The sequence below is a fragment of the Myxine glutinosa genome, chromosome 7, assembly GCF_964187855.1.
Source record: "Myxine glutinosa chromosome 7, kmMyxGlut1.1, whole genome shotgun sequence".
Taxonomy (NCBI): Eukaryota; Metazoa; Chordata; class Myxini; order Myxiniformes; family Myxinidae; genus Myxine; species Myxine glutinosa.
Window position 1 is genome coordinate 16,207,949 of NC_136267.1, and position 19,514 is coordinate 16,227,462.

At 44.0% G+C, this 19,514-nt stretch overlaps 1 protein-coding gene across 2 annotated transcripts in view; it reads right to left on the bottom strand.

The window, feature by feature from the left end:
* Positions 1–19,514, bottom strand: part of LOC137431003 (uncharacterized) — a 56,527-nt gene that overhangs the window by 17,761 nt on the left and 19,252 nt on the right. For both annotated transcript variants that reach the window (XM_068121853.2, XM_068121854.2), the window contains exons 3-11: positions 12,936–13,000; positions 12,726–12,770; positions 10,618–10,947; positions 10,432–10,486; positions 8,978–9,030; positions 1,912–2,037; positions 1,479–1,620; positions 1,131–1,267; positions 809–946 (exon numbers count right to left, since the gene is read on the bottom strand). In XM_068121853.2, coding sequence (XP_067977954.2) covers positions 809–946; positions 1,131–1,267; positions 1,479–1,620; positions 1,912–2,037; positions 8,978–9,030; positions 10,432–10,486; positions 10,618–10,947; positions 12,726–12,770; positions 12,936–13,000 — 1,091 coding nt within the window. The remainder of the gene's footprint in view (positions 1–808; positions 947–1,130; positions 1,268–1,478; positions 1,621–1,911; positions 2,038–8,977; positions 9,031–10,431; positions 10,487–10,617; positions 10,948–12,725; positions 12,771–12,935; positions 13,001–19,514) is intronic.

The window sequence follows — 19,514 nt, forward strand, 5'->3', positions numbered from 1 at the left end:
GCAAGCCGTCCGCTGATTGGACAGGCGAAGGCGAAAGCAAGCCGTCCACTGAGTGGACAATCCAGAGCATGCATTTGTGCCGGTGTCGGCGATCGTTGTTCATATACGCACTCTTCATTCTCATCTTTCTTCCTAACTCTTACTCGGACAAGCAAATCCCCTATGCCATCCATAATGGTACACTCTATCCATACACCACATCCTCCCTTCCGTGGATGTTCCACGGGTTTCGGCTAGTACAATATAATTTTCTAAGTGATTCGTCACAATTGAGATTTGGCCAAAAACGATATATAGTACGATATCTCAAAAATTGTGGACGAATTGTGATAAAACTTGGTGGATGAGTTGGGTGTATGACAAGACAAGCAGATTTACATTTTGGTTAATGTCCGGATGCAGATCCAGCCTATCATTGGGTTCCTTTATGGTTCCTTAGATAGTGGATATATATATTTTTTTTTAAATCTTCTTTTTTTTTTAAACCTTTCCCCCCTTTATCCCCACAAATCTACCCTGAATCTAGAGTTCAGGCCTCAGGGTAGGTTTACAACCCCAAACAAAGTTTCATTTCGCACGAAGTTTCGATCAAATCAGTGCCAACTCGGGTTTTGTTCGTCACCATGGCATTCAAATACCAAAGAGCACATTTCGTCTACTGTGGACCTTTGCCTGCCGTTATGGCCACAAGGATGTGGACTTCCGGGAACAGTCGAAGCAACGTGGGCGAGCCATCGACGGCATGCTTTTTAGTTTCTGAGACCTCAGAAAGGGTGCATTTTTATTTGCATTTGCTTTTTCCTCGTACCATGTTGTGATTTAGGCTGGGAATGTTTATCCGCTTCTCCTTCTGCCGCCGGTTACAAAACCAGACCCGAACCACCTCTTTTTCCATGTGCAGCTGCTCAGCCATCAACTCCAGCTCCCCAGATGTTGGTTTTGAATTCTGCACCGGAAAAAGAATCATACTCAGAAATTCTGCACATTCACTGAATGTTGAATATTTCAATACATGAACATATGTCGCGGACTTGTCGTGCATTTTTAGTTTTTAGCATTTAGGTTTCATCTCGGCAGGTAATCACGGAGCCTGAAAGTTTGTGCGAGTGAGCCGCGAGTGTCCGTCATGCCTCCTGGAAGCTCTTCTCCAGAGCATTACGGATGTAAGTATCAATGCTCGTTCGTTTCTTCCTCCGGCGACCCATAGCGTCTCCTGCGAGCAGACTCGTGCCTTGATAACAAGGCCCAGACTCTGAGGCTGCGTGCTCTAGGTAAGGAGCAGCAGAGAAATGCACAGTTGTGGGAAGTTGGACAGGTGGATAAAAAAATCATTTTTTGTTCTAGTAGAATAATGGTTCGCTAACCAAAGCTAGTGATTCCAAGCTTGTGGATGATAATCAAAATGTAACCTGACAAGTGAGGTTACGATAAACAAATAAAATATGAAGTATGTTGGCATTGAGCGCCCCCACCTGTACCTGCATCATTCAGCCATTTTTCAAGCAGAGGCCGCAGCTTGCACATGTTCTTGAAGCTCAGATTGAGAGCCTCAAACCGGGAGATCGTTGTCTGGCTGAAGTCGTTTCCATAAAGCTTACCCATAGCCACTCCGACGTCACCCTGTATATGCAGAGACCACCTTAGGATGTCCGAAACCTCACCAGCCCAAAAAGATACCATTAATGATGGCACCATGTCTGATGTCTACCAAAATGGTTTCCAACTGTTCCTTCCAGACACCTTCCCATATCTTCCTAACTCTTTTCCTCACTCCTCCATTCACTCACTTTAAAGATCACTTCCTCCCAGTTGGGGTGGGAGGGAGAGGGGTCGTGGAGGAGGGGGGGGGGGGGTAAAGTATGATAAATCTTAACTACGTGCAAATCTTAACTTGGCTAAAACCGTTTGTACCTGAGTGAAGCCAAGTTTTATCCTTCGCTGTTTGAACATCTTTGAAAACTTCTCCAGCTCCTCAAGTTCTCTTGGATCTTCTGGCTGTGAGGGAGGTTCCAGGCGGCGGGTTGGAATTGTGGAGGCCTGTAAAGAAGAAGTTTTCTTGGTTTGAAAAGCACAAAACATCATTTTGTCAAATTTATTGTTCTGCAGCATCTTCGATTTCTTCCATCATTCATAATTGCACACAATTTTTTGCCACGAGCAAGCCGCTCGGTCCGAATGAATTTTTATAGCACCAGTTCGGCAAACTTTCCAGTCAAAACAAATGCACGTGCACTCCAATGTCAACACACTTTTATATCCCACGGAAATCAAAAACAACCAATCTGCACGGTTGTACATTCCAATACGCCCTCAACATGCAACACCTGTGTCCGACTAGCAGTAAGCTCAGCGAGTACATCGGACAATTTGTTCTCATCGCTGGGCGTTGTTTGGAAGGAAGGAACAACCAATCAACTTCCAGCACTTTTCCGTAAACCTGGTGGCAATTTCGTTGAAGAACAGAAGATTTGGACATTTCTCAGGATGGAGATCTTCGTTCAGTGAAGCGCATGTCGTTGGGTTCGGACGGTCAACTCTGGACTTTCAACGGACTCCTTGTTTACCATCCACTGGCTATTCGCTATAAATACGTTTTTTTTTTGTATACAGAGTCAAGGCTCATGAAAGAGCTAACATTTATCAAACAAACAAATCAAACAAACAAGTAAACAAAGTATATAAAAATAGGAGCGGTCGACAAGATGGGGAGAGAAGGGGAGGAAGCACACAAACACAACATTTGAGGGCAGGGACATCGGGAGATGTGTGGGAGGCAGAGGGCCTGGGGGGAGGCAGGATAGATATAAAACGTAAGGACACCAAAGACTTCCAGGAAAGAAGACAAAGGTCACCTCAAAAAAGTGGATTTGGGGTGAAATTAGCGGGGGTAGAAAAGATCAAGGTTTTGGATTGGGAAAGATAAGAGATGGTGGTGAACAGCCGTTTTAAAGACCTGGAGGGAGGAGTGGGATTGAAGAGAGTGAGGGAGTTTGTTCCAGAGGCAGGAGAAAAGAGGAATGAAGGAGTGAAGGTGAGCAGAGAGTCTTGATTTTGGCAGTTTAACCATAAGAGGGTTGCAGGCAGATCTTGTGCGACCTGTAGGAATATTTGGGGGACAGAGCCCAGAGAGAGCTGGGGGAGCAAGGCCGGAGAGGAGTGGAAATACATTGGGGATACTTCTCAGACTTGACAGTGACACGGATAAAATAATTTGGCAGTGACACGGATAAATAACTGCTAATTATACGGCATAGTATTTACTCATCCGTGCTGTTTGTGTTCACCTGAGGCTTTCACGTTTTCTCCTGGGGAGATTTAATATCTCGCGACGCGTCCTCCTGCCGAGGCAGGAATTTTTAATTTGTAGTCTTTAGGTTTCATCTCTGAGCGTGAAAGTTCCAGCATATATTAGCGATTTTCATGGACTCGTTCACTTCTGCGTCGCAGTTTCGTGGAGTCCATTACCCTCGCCAGAGGAGAGGGTATTGCATTTGAGTCCGTTTGTTTGTCTGTGTCTGTCTGTTTGTACAGAATAAGTATGCTTTTCTCTGCAACTGTTGGTCTGATTGACAGAAAAATTTCACCATAGGTGCACCTCATAGGTAGAATTAAAAAAATAATTATGACGTCATAGGTCACATGGTAGGATGCCATCTTGGAAAAACTGAAAAACTTTGCACCTCTATATCTCTGAAAGCGCTGCGTAGAAAAATTGAGACATGGCTCATTGTAAAAAAAAACTCTTCATGGGGAATAACATATGTTAATGGTGATGTCATAGGTGCTTTCATTATGACGTCATAATTCGACAAGTATAAAACTTCATTCGATCAAGAAGAAATTTATTGAGCGTCATCTAGGGATAAATTGGTGGAGAAAAAAATAATAATGACGACGTCATCGGTCGCATAGTTCGACTGCCATATTTGTTTTAACACAAAAGCATTAAAAACCACTAAAAACCCTTTTTCTCTGAAACAGCTAATCAGATTGAGGCAAAACATTACATGCGTGATTGCATACCCATGACAAACAAAACGTTCCATGATAATGAAGTTATGACCACATGGCTTGTGACCACATGGTTTGGCAGCTATGATTTTTTTGAAGAATAAAACTTTAAAAAGCCACTTCTCCAGAACAGCTGAACAGATCGAACGGAAACTTCACACATACGTTCCTCATGCCTTGCGTATACCATGCTGCCCTTGAATAATTCATGTCACATGGTTTGGCGACCATAGAGTCTAGTAGGAAGACTAGGTCCCCCTGCACCCCCCGGAGATATACTTCTAATCAGTTTCTAGATTGGAAAAAATGTGTAGAAAATGACTAGCTATGGCCCCAAGCTGAAAAAATGTCCCACATACCATTTTTATGCAAATTACTGCTGCCATTATCAAAAAAACGATTTTTGACATATCTCAGCCAATATTGCAGATAATTGAAAAAATAAGGTGTCTAGACTCATGTTTTGACGGGTGTAGATCATGATAGAACTATTCATAACAAGATCACCTGTGTCTATGGTTTGCTAGTATGCTAATTAGTGCTTTATTTACAAAATAATCACAGTTTTACGAAATAATAGACTCATATTAAGGTCCGTCTACACAGACGTTAACACAAAGTTTTATTTTTCTAAATATTACAACTGTCAAAATAGTCCTAGCACTCAATGTGACCACTCTTCTCTTGCTTGTTTTAGATAAACATCATTAGCATTAGTGATTCTACACTGAGTCAGTCATCATCATTTTCATCGAAATCGTCAGAGTCAAACTCTTCTTCTCCTTCCTCTTCCTCCTCCTCTTCGTGCTCTCCTGTGTTCAGAAGATCCACCAGTGAGGTTGGTAGGATGGGACCACTGGACCACATTGGTTTCAACAGTCCTTCATCAGTCCTTATCCATCCTTGCTCCTCATAAGGTTTTGGCTTTTCGATGATAGGTTGATCGGCTCTTTTGTACAATGCTACGCGGTGGTTCACACGCTGGATGTGCGGCTTCAGGGCAGACTGGCATGGAGGAAGGCGAGCCAGATCAACCTTGGACTTGGATGTGAGGGTCTTGTCCTCTCCCACCATTTTTCGTAGCAGCTTGGCACGGACAATGTCCACTGATGACTCGCGACTCTGGCCGTACATCACACAGGTGAATTTTTCTAACTGCCTCTCCACCTCAGGGTTGGCATCCCAGTTGTCACCCAGTTCACCGAATGCCCTGTGAAACCTGGGATTCTTCTCCAGCTTTTTCAAGGGCCCGACTTTTCCCTTCCCTTTGAAGGCACTGGTGCAGTCTTCTCCGCTGAACACATAGTACCCCAGGAGAGTGGCACAGTAGTCCTCTCCCAGGGATTCTGCCAGCTCAGAGACGTTGACAAGTTGGCGATGCTTCCCTGACCCTGTATCCAGTCCCACTCACAGTGGAATACAAGGTTGCCCTCTCCTGTCACAATTTGTGGTGTACGATAAGTTGAGACTTCATCCAGGACCTTGGCGAGAGCAGTTTCCAACTCCAAGGCGAAATCGTAGCTCTCAGAGTGTCCAAGCCTGTGTAGTATTGTGGTGAGCTGTTTGCTTCGGAACAGGTGCCTTACAGTCACACAGAGGAGAATGTGCTTTGGTAACTTCCATTTTCCATCTGACACTGCACAGCACAGATCTTGTCCAATGGAGAAGACCAGACGCTTCACCTTTTCTGTCTCGATGCCCTCCTTGCCAGTCATTAGCACGCTGAGAAAGCGGACAAGGTCTGGAGGTAGGATGTCTTCAGGATTGAGCTCCATGTCTTCAGCTGTTGGTGGCCATGGTTGGTCTTTACACTCTCTGAAAGCCTGTAGAATACCCTGGCGAAGTTGGAGGGCAACATTTTGGTTCTTGTTTGTGCTTCCGAGTGTGAATGCTCGTGCGAGAGCATTGGAAACTGTTATGTTTGAGCTGTGCACAAGCCAGAAAGAAATGACATCACATTTGTCATGATCAACCTTCGTGAAGTGGATATGCTCCTTGATTGGGTCATTCTGTAGGCGTTTCAGTAGTTTCTCTGACCGATAATTTGAGTTCTCATATCCATTCAGTTTCAGTTCCTCGACATAGAGCAAGCGCAAGGAAGAAAGCTGTAGAACTTTATTCTGCTGGATGACCTGGGTTTGAATGTGTTCCAGTACTGAGTTGAATGCCTTTTCATGGGCGGCTGACATGCAAGCCTGCTCCTTTGGTGCTTCGGCTCTGTGAATCGCACGCTCATAGTTGTAGAATGCTGTGCGGAAAGCTTTAAAACATGACGGATGGTGTTTGGCCTCACATGCAAAGAGGTCTTTGTTTTTCACCTTTCGATGGAGTCGATAGAGACCCATTTTCTCAGCCCGTGTTTCGATTTGCTCCCATGCATTTTCTTTGTTTTTAAAGGATGGGAAGGTTGTAGGCCTCTCAGTATTGCGATGAGCATCTTTGGTCTCAACTTTCTCACAAAATATACACTCTGGCGGGAAGATGGGTTCAGCAGAACCTCCTGGTTTACGAGGAGAGTGATGCCATGATGAGGTTGATGGCCCTGGTTCTGTATCATCTCCCAGACGATGAAAGTGGCGGACAAAGTGCTTATAACACTTGCTGTGATATCCTACTCTTTCTAGGTCATCAGGAAGAGTTGCCGGGATCTGATCACATACTGATTGCATACGACATGGGGAGTCATGCGGTTGGTTGAGACGTCTATCCCGGATCTTTTGAAGCAGTTGCAGTTTTTCTGAAGCAGATCCTTTAATTTTACGGAGGGGCGTGAAATCCCCATGATCAGACATGGATGGTACATGAAGGATGCATGTAGGAGGAGAGCTTTGGGCTGCAGGTTCTACACTCCGTTTTCTTTTGGGCATGCTTGCTGTCGATGTCTACCATCACTGTTAAATGACAAATAAGAAATCACGAATGATGTTAAAAGTGCCTGTGAAAGGAGGCTCTGAGTTTTCAGTGAGGTAACAGAGGTTCTGAGTCATGTTCTACACTAGGGTACTTTTTAGCTGACTAAACCATGTTTAGTGGCATCAAAAGTGCTAATAGCTAAAACATCTAAATTCTTCCACACTAACGTTAGCTATCTAGGCCAATGAAACATTGTGCTAAGTTACTGTAGCTAGCTCAGCTGTCGTGCCTCTTTCTGGTTCAATTCATATACAGAAGTCAACAGATATGTCTCATGTTTGGCATTAACAAAAGTTTAAGTTACACCGACATTAGGAACATACTGTACATAGATGAGGCTAGCTTTAACGTTAGCTAACATGGTGCTAGCTGGCTCAGCTGTTATTCTGCCTGTTTATGATTTCATGCAGAAACTGAAGTCAAGAGTGTGAGTAACATTATAGTTAGCATCTTACCTGGCTAGATTGGAGGATGAATACCAAGAACAACACACAGATGGAATGGAAGACTGAACTTTCAACTGAGGTATTCAATAACATCAACGTTACCAATTGATACGAGCGCGCGACATTACCAATTGATACGAGCGCGCGAGCGCGCATGTTACATGGATGGAAATGTAAAATGGCAGCTATAGCAGCACTAATTTGGATCTCTAGTCTGTCATTTCTGCACTGTGATTGGATAACATAAAAAAATATGTTTGGGAGTTAACAGCAGGAGTTGGTAGATTTTACGTGGGCTGGGTGAGAAACCTTTAAATAAGCAAGTGAAAATCTCTCGCAATACAAAGTCAATGGTGGGAAGAAAAGTTGAGTGGTACCAATGTTACTGCCAATGTCCCGCCCCTATGCAAGACTCAGGAGCATCTTGTTGACATTTAACCTTGAAAATACCTGGGTTTAGACCCCTTATGTACCATGTTAAGTTATCTGCAGTATTAACGTATCCTTATCATTTGTAAAACTGATTATTTTGTAATTACAGCATTAATATGCATACTAGTATACCATAGACACATGTAATCATGTTATGAATAGTTCTATCATGATCTATGCCCTTCAAAACATGGGTCTAGACACCTTCATTTTTCAATTATCTGCAATATTGGCTGAGATATGTCAAAAATCGTTTTTTTGATAATGGCAGCAGTAATTTGCATAAAAATGGTATGTGGGACATTTTTTCAGCTTGGGGCCATAGCTAGTCATTTTCTACACATTTTTTCCAATCTAGAAACACTGATTAGAAGTATATCTCCAGGGGGTGCAGGGGGACCTAATCTTCCTACTAGACTAAGAATGTACGTACCTTTCGACACTTTGGACTGCTGAGCTCCATTGGACCTTTGAAGAACCTTTAAGACCACCAATACCCCATCATACCCTGAAGATGCTTAAATACCATGAAGACCCCGAGGACTCCGAATACCCCAAAAAACCCGACGAATCAAAACACCCCAATGACCCAAAAGAGCCATAGGTCCCTGATGACCAAAATACTCCGAGGATGCAAAAGACCCAGAGGACAGCCTCATTAAAAAAAAAAAAAGTGTCACGCATGTCTGATGAAAGTGGGGTTGTAAAAAATAATGAAAGAATGTACAAAAACACCCCACAAAATGTCCTGGCGAGGGTCTGCAATCTCCGATTGCTCTTTCTTGTTTTGAACTTGTGATTTACTTTTTCTTGTTGCATTTTGTAAGTTGCATAAGGAACTTTCAACTTTGTTTCGAATGGGAATATAGTAGTTGAGGAAGCTGTGACGGTTTCACATGACTCCACCAGAGATGCACCAACAAGGTAATGTTATGTGGGTTTCACTAGTGGAACAGCCCATCAGATAGCACCAGTTTTCTCGTTTGCTTCCTTCAGTCATCGCCCACAGAACGTCAAGTCGGAATTCAGTCGTATCCCAAATTTACTACAGTTTCATTTGATGTTGCCTTTGGTGACTTGATTAATGTGTTGGAACAAAGACCAAACAAAGTATCAGTAATGGGACCAATCTGAAGCACTGCATGCAGCATCGTACGTTCAGGATGAGTACACACCGTATCTTGAAGAGAGCGGGATTGGGCAGGTTGCACTGTTGTCTGAATCACACCTGAAACATTCCATGGACAATACAAGGATTATTTAATGGAATGCAACACGAATGAAAGAATAAAAGAAAACCTTAAATAACCCACGCACAACAACAACCCCAGAGGAGAAGAGCATGTAACAGGATTGGCTTAGGGGAAAGTCAAAATTCAGCCTCAAACCGAGAGGCCGCAGCTTGCATGTGGAGAAGAAGTTTTCCTTGTTAAAAAAAAAAAAATCAGAAAACATCATTTTGTCAAATCTATTGTTACCTCTGCTACCAAAAATAGACGTAAGTTATGTTTTCACCTCGTTTATTTGTCTATGAGCAGGATTTCTCAAAAAGATATGGACGAATTCGGACGAAATTTGGCAGAGGTGTACAGCGTATGTGACGAGGACGAAATGATTAGATTTTGGTGAAGATCTGAATTCGGATCCGGCTACGAGAATTTTTTAAGTGATTCTTCACCATTGGGAGATCGGGCCAAAAACAATACATAGCAGGATATCTCAAAAAGTTGTTAACGGATTTGGACGAAACTTGGTGGACCGGTTGGGTGTCTGACAAGGACAAAGAGATTAAATTTTGGTGAAGATCTGAATATGGATTCGGATATGAGAGTTATTTAATTTTTTAATTGATTCTTCATTATTGGGAGATGGGGACAAAAACGATACATAGCAGGATATCTCAAAAAGTTATTAATGGATTTGGACGAAACTTGGTGGACCGGTTGGGTGCCCGACAAGGACAAATAGATTCGATTTTGGTGAAGATCTGAATATGGATTCGGATATGAGAATTATTTAATTTTTTTAATTGATTCTTCTCCATTGGGAGAAAGGGCCAAAAACTATACATAGCAGGATATCTCAAAACGATATGGACGGATTTAGACAAAGCTTGGTGGACCGGTTGGGTGTGTGACAAGGACAAATAGATTCGATTTTGGTGAAGATCTAAATATGGATTCGGAAAGTGATTCTTCACCATTGAGTAATAGGGCTAAAAACATATACAGCATGATATTTCAAAAAATTATGGATGAGTTATGACAAAGCCAGGTGGATGAGTTAGTTAGGTGACAAAAACAAGCCGATTATATTTTGGTTCCGGTCTGGATCCAGATCCGGCCTATCAGTGGGATACAAAAAGTAAACTGTTCAGCCTTGCGGAGGAATTCGCTCTACCGAGTGCCGTTGTAGTTCCATATGATAGTGCGTTCGGTAATTTGATTAATGGGTTGGAATGAAGATGAAGCAAAGGTAGGGATGTGGAAATTGCAATATGTCATTTAGAGGAAAATGTTGATGAGCGTAGGTGCTGAATACGAGCTGGTTTTAATTAGGGATGTATACATATTGATTGAGAAGCACCAGGATGAGAATGGCTGGAAGGTGAAGGGCAAAACACAGGTACCTGGTTTGAGTTGCATGCCACGTGACATCAACAGTACTTGTGGAGATGCTACTTCCTACGGAATATCCCAAAACAAGATGCAGAGTGAAGTCATCAAACAAAAACAGGCACAAATAAATCTGCAACAAATCAATACAATCCAGGACGGGAAAATGTTGAAGGAACTTAGAAGGGGACTCGTTTCACCTGGGCGGACAGCTGTATGGTGGGAACAGTACTGAGGACAGATGTGGCAATTGATGAAGAGGAAAGTGGGGAAGAGGAGGTGACGAGAGAGGAAGCCCTTTCTGATGATGTCACGAGTGGCATGGACGAGGAGGAAGTGGAGGATGGACAGGATATGGACTGGACATGGCAGGTGGTGTGTGATGGGAGAGAAGAAAGGACGGTGGTTTGTTGAGAAGGTGTGGACGTGGATGCAGAGCATGACGGTAATGGACGAGGTGGAGTAGACAAAGCGGAGGTTTGGAGCTGGTGAAGGAAGAGTTGTTGTTGTTGAACTGTAGGAATGGCAAACTGAGGGGCGAGGGTGGTGAGAGGACACGAGACAAGATCAGCTCATCTGCGTAATGCACGAGCAGCGGAGACAAGTGGCCTGGAGAGAACGCACAGCTAAAATGCAAAAGTGACCACATGCGACAGGGACACGAATTAACAAGAATATCAATAGACAGTGGACATATCAACAGAGTGTTTGGGATTTGCACCTCGGGTGTCACCTTTAAAATTGCCCATCGAGGTCCTTCCCACCGCATCCCGTGTTGTATCTTTATACAAAAGATGTCGGAGAAACACGAGGCCTGTACGTCGTAAAGTCCCTTAACCATTCAAAGTACCCCCTAATCAGTAATGGTGAATCTACCATCCCATCTTTATCCCCGACCGGAGTCGCTGCAGTGATCGGAGTAGGCACTGCTGCTTCATTCAAGCCGTCGCCCTTTATCTGGGGAACAATATCAGAGGAAGAGGAATCAACTTGAAACGTTTGAAACAAATTGGCATTTAAGCACCAAAATGTGACGAATGTAATACAACGAAGTCGTGTGACGAGTTTCTCACTAACGCGGACATCCTCCTCCTCTGTGTGTCCACCTCCGTGTACACTGTGCCCAAAGTTCACACGTGCCGTTTGACTGTCCGAGTACTCCGATTAATTGATGTTGATGAGAATATCAGAAGAAAACATAGGTGACGACTGCCAGTTTCTTCCCTGAGAGCACAAGGAGTTGTTTCCATTGTTTTGGAAGAGAGGGCGGAGTGGGGGAGGTGGGGGGGGGGGGCAGATAGAGGTCACCGATCCAAATCAGAAGCTGAAGCGGTAAGAGTTGGAAAGTTGGACTGTCTTTCGATCCTGATGCATCTCACACTCACCCGAAAGGACTGTCTGGCAAACCCTCCCATCTACTTACTTAACAATCCTCTTGAAGAAGTTCAGTCATTCAAACTCCCCAGTCTCACTATCAATCATGATCTTTCTTGGACAAACCACATTTCAAAGTTGGCCTCCAAAGCCTGTTGCCGATTGGGCATCCTCCATTGTACAAAGTCCTTCCGTGACACACCTGAACTCCTATCCACCTATAAAGCCTTCATTCGCAGCTTGGTGGAGTACCGATCTCCCCTCTGGGCTGCCCTCACACCTTGCTCAGCTGACACCATGGAAACCAAGGCCTTCAAGATTATTAGAATATACCGTGACGAAAATGACTATATAAGCCTATCACTAACGCATCAGTTCGGTGGTCTCTGTCTGAAACCGCCTCCTTTCAGGTCTTGCACCCTCTGCCCTCTCCGGGCTTTGCCCCACCCTAGGTTTCTGCAGGGTTCACACGGACCGCCATCAACCCCCAAGTGGTGAAACTACCTAAATCCAGGATCCAGGATCACTGCTCACCTCCACTCATTAGTTTCTCTTCTTTCCTGCCTGTGGAACCAACTTCCACATTCTCTTCAATCTCATTCGTCCCTCCACATCTTAAAGACAGCAGTTCACCACCATCTGAGATCATTTCCAATCCAAAACCATATTTTATATCCCCATTAACCTTCCCCAAAGCCACCTCTTTCCAAGTTTCCAATTTTTCCTTTTGGATAGTTTGCTTCTGTATCCATCTTATCTACCCCATGTGTCCTCCGATATCCCTCCTTTGTCCAAGTCTTCCTCTATATTGTCCCTCAACCCTGTCGTTGCCCCCTTCAATAACTACTGTTCCCTTTGTTCTGTTACGTCCTGATCTGTTCTATGCTCCTCCACAAGCCTCGACTTTGTATTAAAAAAAAGAAAGTGTTGTTACCTGCAAGATTGAGGAGGCATTTGGAAGAACACCCAACAACTGCACCTAAAAGCAGGAAGAATGGAGGATTAAAAATACAGTCAAGAATACACGTGAACATTTGAAACATCTGCCGGTGAACGAAGCAGGTAATTAATCGAAGGAACGAGTAACATAAGAAATGGGAGATTGAAAAAGTGAGACTAGGACGATAAAGGAAGTAAAACTGACCGGTCCCAACATGCTGGGAGAAACAGCCCCGACAAACTGCATGTCCAGTCCATTGACCTTGTGACCTGTAACATTGAAAGAAGAATGAATCTTTTTGTTTGGCAGCCATGATACCGATAATCTTGAACATCCGTATGTCCATTTGCCATCATAAGGTCCCACTGGAGCATAAAGTCAAACTTTGTATTCAATTTTTTTTTTACTTTCGATGTGCGTCCATTTGTTACCTGCAAAATCGAAGATTTTTCAAGTGTATCGGGTGGTCTTGTGCATTATTCTGTCTGTCTGTCGCCTACAGGTCACAATTTTCAACCGGTCTTCACTAAACTTCACCAAGTTGTAGAGGTCATCACAATTGAGAAGCCTATTGATTTTGAGGTCAAAGATCAAAGGTCATCTGGTGGTCAAATTTCTAAAATCGCCATTTTTAATCCGATTGACTTGAAAATTGAACAGCATTTCCATATCGAGTCACTAAATAAGGAAACGAACTATGAGGTCAAAAGGTCAACTCAAGGTCAAACTTCCAAAATCATTCATTTTCATCTGAAAAATCATACATTTTCATCCGATTGACTTGAACATTGAACACCATTTGCATAGTGCCTCACTGAATAGGGAAACCAACTATTTTTGAGGTCAAAAGGTCAACGGTCAACTCCAGAAATCATACATTTTCACCTAAAAATCATCACTTTTCATCCTATTGATCTGAGCTCTGATCAAGATCGTCAATTTTGATATTGATGAAATGGACAATTTGCTGGATCAATTGCAACCTTTTTTTCGGGGGGATGGTAGCGGGGCGGTGGGGGGGGGGGGGGGGTGGATTTTGCAAGTATCGTGCATGACGTCTTCTAGTTTCATAATTTTTAATCCAACGCTCATGGTACACAACACATGCATGACAGGGGTATTTGAGGATATCAGTTTACTTGCTAAATTCCAAGGACATTAGTAAAGGATGGACAAACGAACGTTATATGGGATTTGGACCTGGGCTCCTCACATCACGAGCCATTTGTTCAGATGGGAACACTATCAGGCCTTTGCCCCTTTCTCTCTTCTATTTTCTTCTTTCTATCACTGGTGTTGGCTTAGCGGTTAGGGTGCCGGCTTGGGATCCTAGGATCCTGGGTTTGAATCCCGGTCGATCGCTGAATTAACGCCAGGTGGGTTGACTCAGCCTGTCATCCTTCCGAGGTCGGCAAATTTGAGTACCAGCTTGCTGGGATGAATGATCACGGTGTGTACCCCGATTTAGAATAGGTACACCGTATCCCTGCGCATCGTAAGAGCGTGACCAAGGGTTGGCATCAGGAAGGGCATCCGGCCATAAAAACATTGCCTCAAACAGGGAACCATGATTGTCATGGGGGCTGCAAGGCTAAACCCCGCTCTTGTGGGGAAAATGGCCTTAAAACGATCATTCATTCATTCATTTTTTTCTCTTGCCTGAGGAATCATCTCCCTAATGTCCATAATCTCACTATTACTTAGAATTTATGGGTTAATTTGCCGAGAATAATGGACAGTTTAAGTCCCCCAGAATCAGCGTAATAAAGTCTGAACTTCTAATACTCCCTACGAGTGGGAGTGGCGCTACTGGATACCCATTTATATAGAGAAAACTGGGATTCACCCCGCCCAAACCCTGAACTCCAGGGGGCTATTATAATTATATGGTTTTTACCCCCAAAAACCTTCCCATGACTATCCTGAGTACAACCACCAGTTTTGAAGTCATGCTGTTCAGTGGTTCAGGAGTGCATAGAAGTCAAAGAAAGAAACGTAGACCGGTACTTACTAAATCAGTCGCTGTGACATTGCCCTTTGGACCTCAAAAACAATAGGCTAGAACTACAAGCCTCTGATTGGTGAACCCATTCAGTGACCTGATATGCAAACCTTGGTCAAATTCCAAGTCAATCAGATGAAAATTGACAATTTTATACGATATTTGACTACCTCCATCAGGAGGTTGTTTTGTGAACATCAGTGTCGAATTGCAATATGTAGGCAATTATCATAGACAGACAGAATAACAGACTCAACCAAGCAATACTGTGTACTGTATTTTTTGGTGTATACCTCGATGTCGAATTAGATAATTTCCCCATTTTCCCTTCATTCACAGATAAGTCGATGCAAGTACAAGACGAAGCCAGATCAACTATGGTAGATTTAACAAAACAACAGAGATGTTAATTCTTCCCTGACACTCGCATTGCAAGCTACGGCACTTCCAGGGTCAGGAATATTAATGAGATGTTTTGTCCATACGATTTGAATTATTTTGTGGGATGCCTCTTTGGATAAATTAGGAATGTACATAGTTTTCCAACATGTTTGTTATCGTGTGGAGGTACAGTAATTAAAAATGTTACAGATTATTAGCGAAAAAAGATTATCAGTGCTGGTCATAGCACATTACATTTTGTCACAGTTCACTACTCCTTCATAAACATGAACACGTGACACATTGTAGTACAAGCACTCAATGATTGTCCACCTAGCTTTGCAGCCACGATTAACCTTCTTGATTTTCTCAACACAAAATTCGTTTTCGTACAAATATTTATATTTCCCAAGCGCTGTGATCGCACCATCTTTTTGTTGGTGTTGGCTTAGCGGTTAGGGTGCCGGCTTGGGATCTTAGGATCCTGGGTTCGAATCCCGGTCGATTGCTGAATTAACGCTAGGGGCATTGACTCAGCCTGTCATCCTTCCGAGGTCGGCAAATTGAGTACCAGTTCACTGGTAATTCCCTGTGTGTCGCAAGAGGCGACTAACAGGGTTGGTGGCAGGAAGGGCATCCGGCCATAAAACATTGCTTCAAAAAGGGGACCACTGTGCCCGAAACCTAGGTGACAACTTCTCCACTCCGGATTCGCCGTGGCCCATTCAATGGCTCGATCTGAGATTTGTCGATTCCAGATTTGCCACGGCCTGTTCGATAGCTCGATCAGAGATTTCTCCATTCCAGATTCGCCGAGGCCTGTTCAATAGCTCGATTGGAGATTTCTCGATTCCAGATTCGCCACGGCCTGGGTGATGGCTCGATCAGACATTTCTCGATTCCATATTCACGGCAGTCTGTTGAATAGCTCGATCGGAGATTTCTTGATTCCAGATTCGCTGCACCACCTATCCGAAAGCCCGATCATGACGAGGAAAGCGTCGTATCACTCCGACCTAAACTACCCTTTGCCTTCCCAGCCCACAAATTATTTGAGCAGTCCATCCGAGACATGAAGGCCGACCTCTCCCTCCTTGTGTAAGGATTCGTATGTGAAGACCGAGAAACGAGGTATTCAGACAGGACGCAGCTGCATTCATCAGCCTTGGGTTTAATCACAATCTAGGTAACGGTCCAGCCCAACACATCACACGGTGCTTGGCCTGCACAATTCCAACACTACATGCCCATCCAATGCGTCACACCCCTCCGTCACATCCAGAAGTCCCAACATCCCCTTACACTCCCCCCACCCCCTCAAAAAAAAAATCAACCCATAGCTTATTTTACTGTCTTTTCAATCATATCAACAAAGAAAAACACAACAAACAAAACTTAACTTTCCAACTTGACAGTTTGCAATCCAATTTTAAACTGTCATTTTAGTTCAAATTTAAGAATCACTGTTGAGAATCAATCACAAGTTCAAATAAAATTGTCCCCATCAAAAAAGATGTTGAGTCATTTGCCTTGCCCTCATCCCTCAGGACATGGTTTCAATTGGTCCACATGCACTATTCTCGATTTTTGCGGTGTCTCCACACTCGCGAGATGAAAGTTCACAGGTGTTAGTTGTCACTTGATGACAAATGGGCCCATCCATCGTGGTGCTATCTTCGCACTGAAGTGTTTCTTGGGGTTATATTGTGGGTAGGTTCTCACCACGATGCAATCTCCCACTTGGACATCCACATATTTTCGTTTGTCGTAATATAGTTTAGACATCGACCTTGCATGTTGAGAGTTACCATGAACCACTTCTTTGCTTGGGACAGCTGCTACGCCTTCATCGTCAAAACCCAGTCTGTTCACAAGTGGGCTCCTCAGTCGACGCCCAAACATCAGGAAAGCAGGTTCAACACCTGTGGTGTCATGAGTTGCCGTGTTCAAGGCAAAAGCAAATTCTGATAGATGGATATCCCATTGTCGATGATCTGTTGAAGTGAAGGCTTGGATCATCGACTTGATGTTTCTGTTGACTCGTTACACCCACTTGCTCTGCGAGTGATATGGTGTGATGAAGACTTGCACAACACCCCATTCCAGACAGACTGCTGCCAATGCCTTACTCCTGAACTGAGGACCATCGTCAGAAAGGAGGGAATTTGGTGCCCCATATCGGCAAAACAACTGTCGTACTTGCCCGCATGCAACTGTCTGACCCAAAGCAGTCTTCAACGGCAGTATTTCTGTTAACTTAGTGTAATGGTCTACAGCCACGAGTATGTATTCATATTCAGCATAACTCTTTGGAAATGGTCCCATGAGGTCTACTCCCACTATTTCCCAGGGTCGAGTAGATTTGGTCAACAATATCTTTCCTGATTTTTTCTGAAACAGGGGTTTAGTCTATTGGCACATTGAGCAGCTGCGTATGAAGCTACGTACCTTCTGGGACATACCCTTCCAACAAACCTTCATACTTCTCAGCCTGTTCGGTGTTTTCTTTCTGCCAAGATGTCCAGCAGTGGGTTTTGTATGACATTCTACGAGCACAGGATACTGGAGGGCTTTCGGGATTACCAGAAAACCGTCAGAGCGAAACAGGATCTTGTCCTTCAAGTGAAACTGGGCTGCCAGCCTTTCAATCGCAGTCCCAGACTCTGGTTTCCCCCGAATATCTACCTTCTCCAGATTCTGGATGACGTTACGTAGTTCAGGGTCCCGTTGCTGCTCTTTTAGTACTGCCTTCAAGTTAAGAGTGCAATTCTGCAAGGGGGTTGAAGACAACTTCCGTGCTTTCTCTCTAGGCTTGGAGATGCGAGATTGACAGGAAGGGCAGGAGTATCTGTCAATCTCCTCTGCTTGTTTTCCTCCGAGATAGACACAACATTGGTGGTACCAGTAGTCACAATCATCACACTGGATCCTATTGAGTAGGTCATCTTGGGGTTGTGTGCATTGTGCAGCAGAACATGCAGCTGGGTTTCCATCAATTGTAGAGGTGCTGGAAGACTGAAGCTCATCCACTACCACTCCAACAATATGTGTAACCTCTGGAATCCTGGATAAGGCATCAGGAACACAATGTTGGGTGCCCAGACGGGTACACCACCTGGAAAGTAAAGTCTTGTAGCCGCAAGATCCAAGGAGCCAGTCTTCCAGACTGATGCTTCGACTTCCGGAACAGCCAGAGCATAGAGCTTGATGACCTGTTACCACTCGGCACTGTTTACCTTCCATATATGGCCTCCACTTCTCCAGAGCCCAAACAACTGCAAATCATTCTTTCTCAGTCGTGCTGTAATTCCTCTCTGCCCTGGTGAGAGTTTGACTTGCATAGGCAATAGTCATGATACTGCATCCCTGTTTTTGCATCAACACTGCGCCAAGTCCTACATTGCTGGCATCTGTATGTACAGTAAATGTATCTCTGTAATTTGGATAACCAAGGATTGGCTCGATCATCAGCCCCTCCTTCAACGTCGCAAAAGCTGACTGACAGTCTTCAGTCCAATTCCATCCCATACACTTCTTCCTGAGTTTGTACAGGGGGCTCTGCATAATCAGTAAATTGGGGTTGGAAACTGGTACCATGATATCATGATATCATGCCCAGGAAACGTTCCAGTTCCTATATTTTTGTATGTTCTGGATAGCTGCAAATGGCTGAAACCTTTTCTGGATCTGGTCTCAGTCCGTTTAACGTCACAATGTGTCCCAGGTACCTCATTTCTTTTTTTTCTTCTTTTTTTTCCTTTTTTTGTATACTGAATCGAGGCTCGTGAAAGAGTTAACATTTACTTCACAAACAAATCAACCAGACAAACAAAATATATAAAAAGAGGGAGCGGAAAACAAGATGGGGAGAGAAGGGGAAGCACACAAACACAACATTTGAGAGCAGGGAGATGTGTGGAAGGGAGAGGGCTTGGGGGGAGGAGGCGTGGGAAGGGGGGGGGGGGCGAGGGAGAAGTATAAAACACAAGGACACCAAGGACTTCCAGGACAGAAGTTGGTATTTCAAAAAAGTGGCTATCAAACTGACATTTCTCCTGAGTGGCAGTCAAGCCAGCGACGTGAAGCCTGCGCAGAACTTCCGGCAAATCAGAAAAACGCTGCTGTGCACTGGAAGAATAACACACTATGTCATCGAGATCGTGTTACGGATTCGTCACTTCCGCTGTTGTGGTTTTCACCCACTTGACATATTTCTGATATTATGTACTATTATTATTCTCAATAGGTTTATTATTCAGGAACAGCTATCTAAAGTTAAAAAGGTTAACTTAAAATGATACAGGAAACCGAACCGGAAGGAGGAGGTGAAGAGGAAGAGGCGGCGCGAGCAAAGTTGGAGAAGACGCGTGACGTCAAGGCTCCATAGCGAGGCTGGTCTA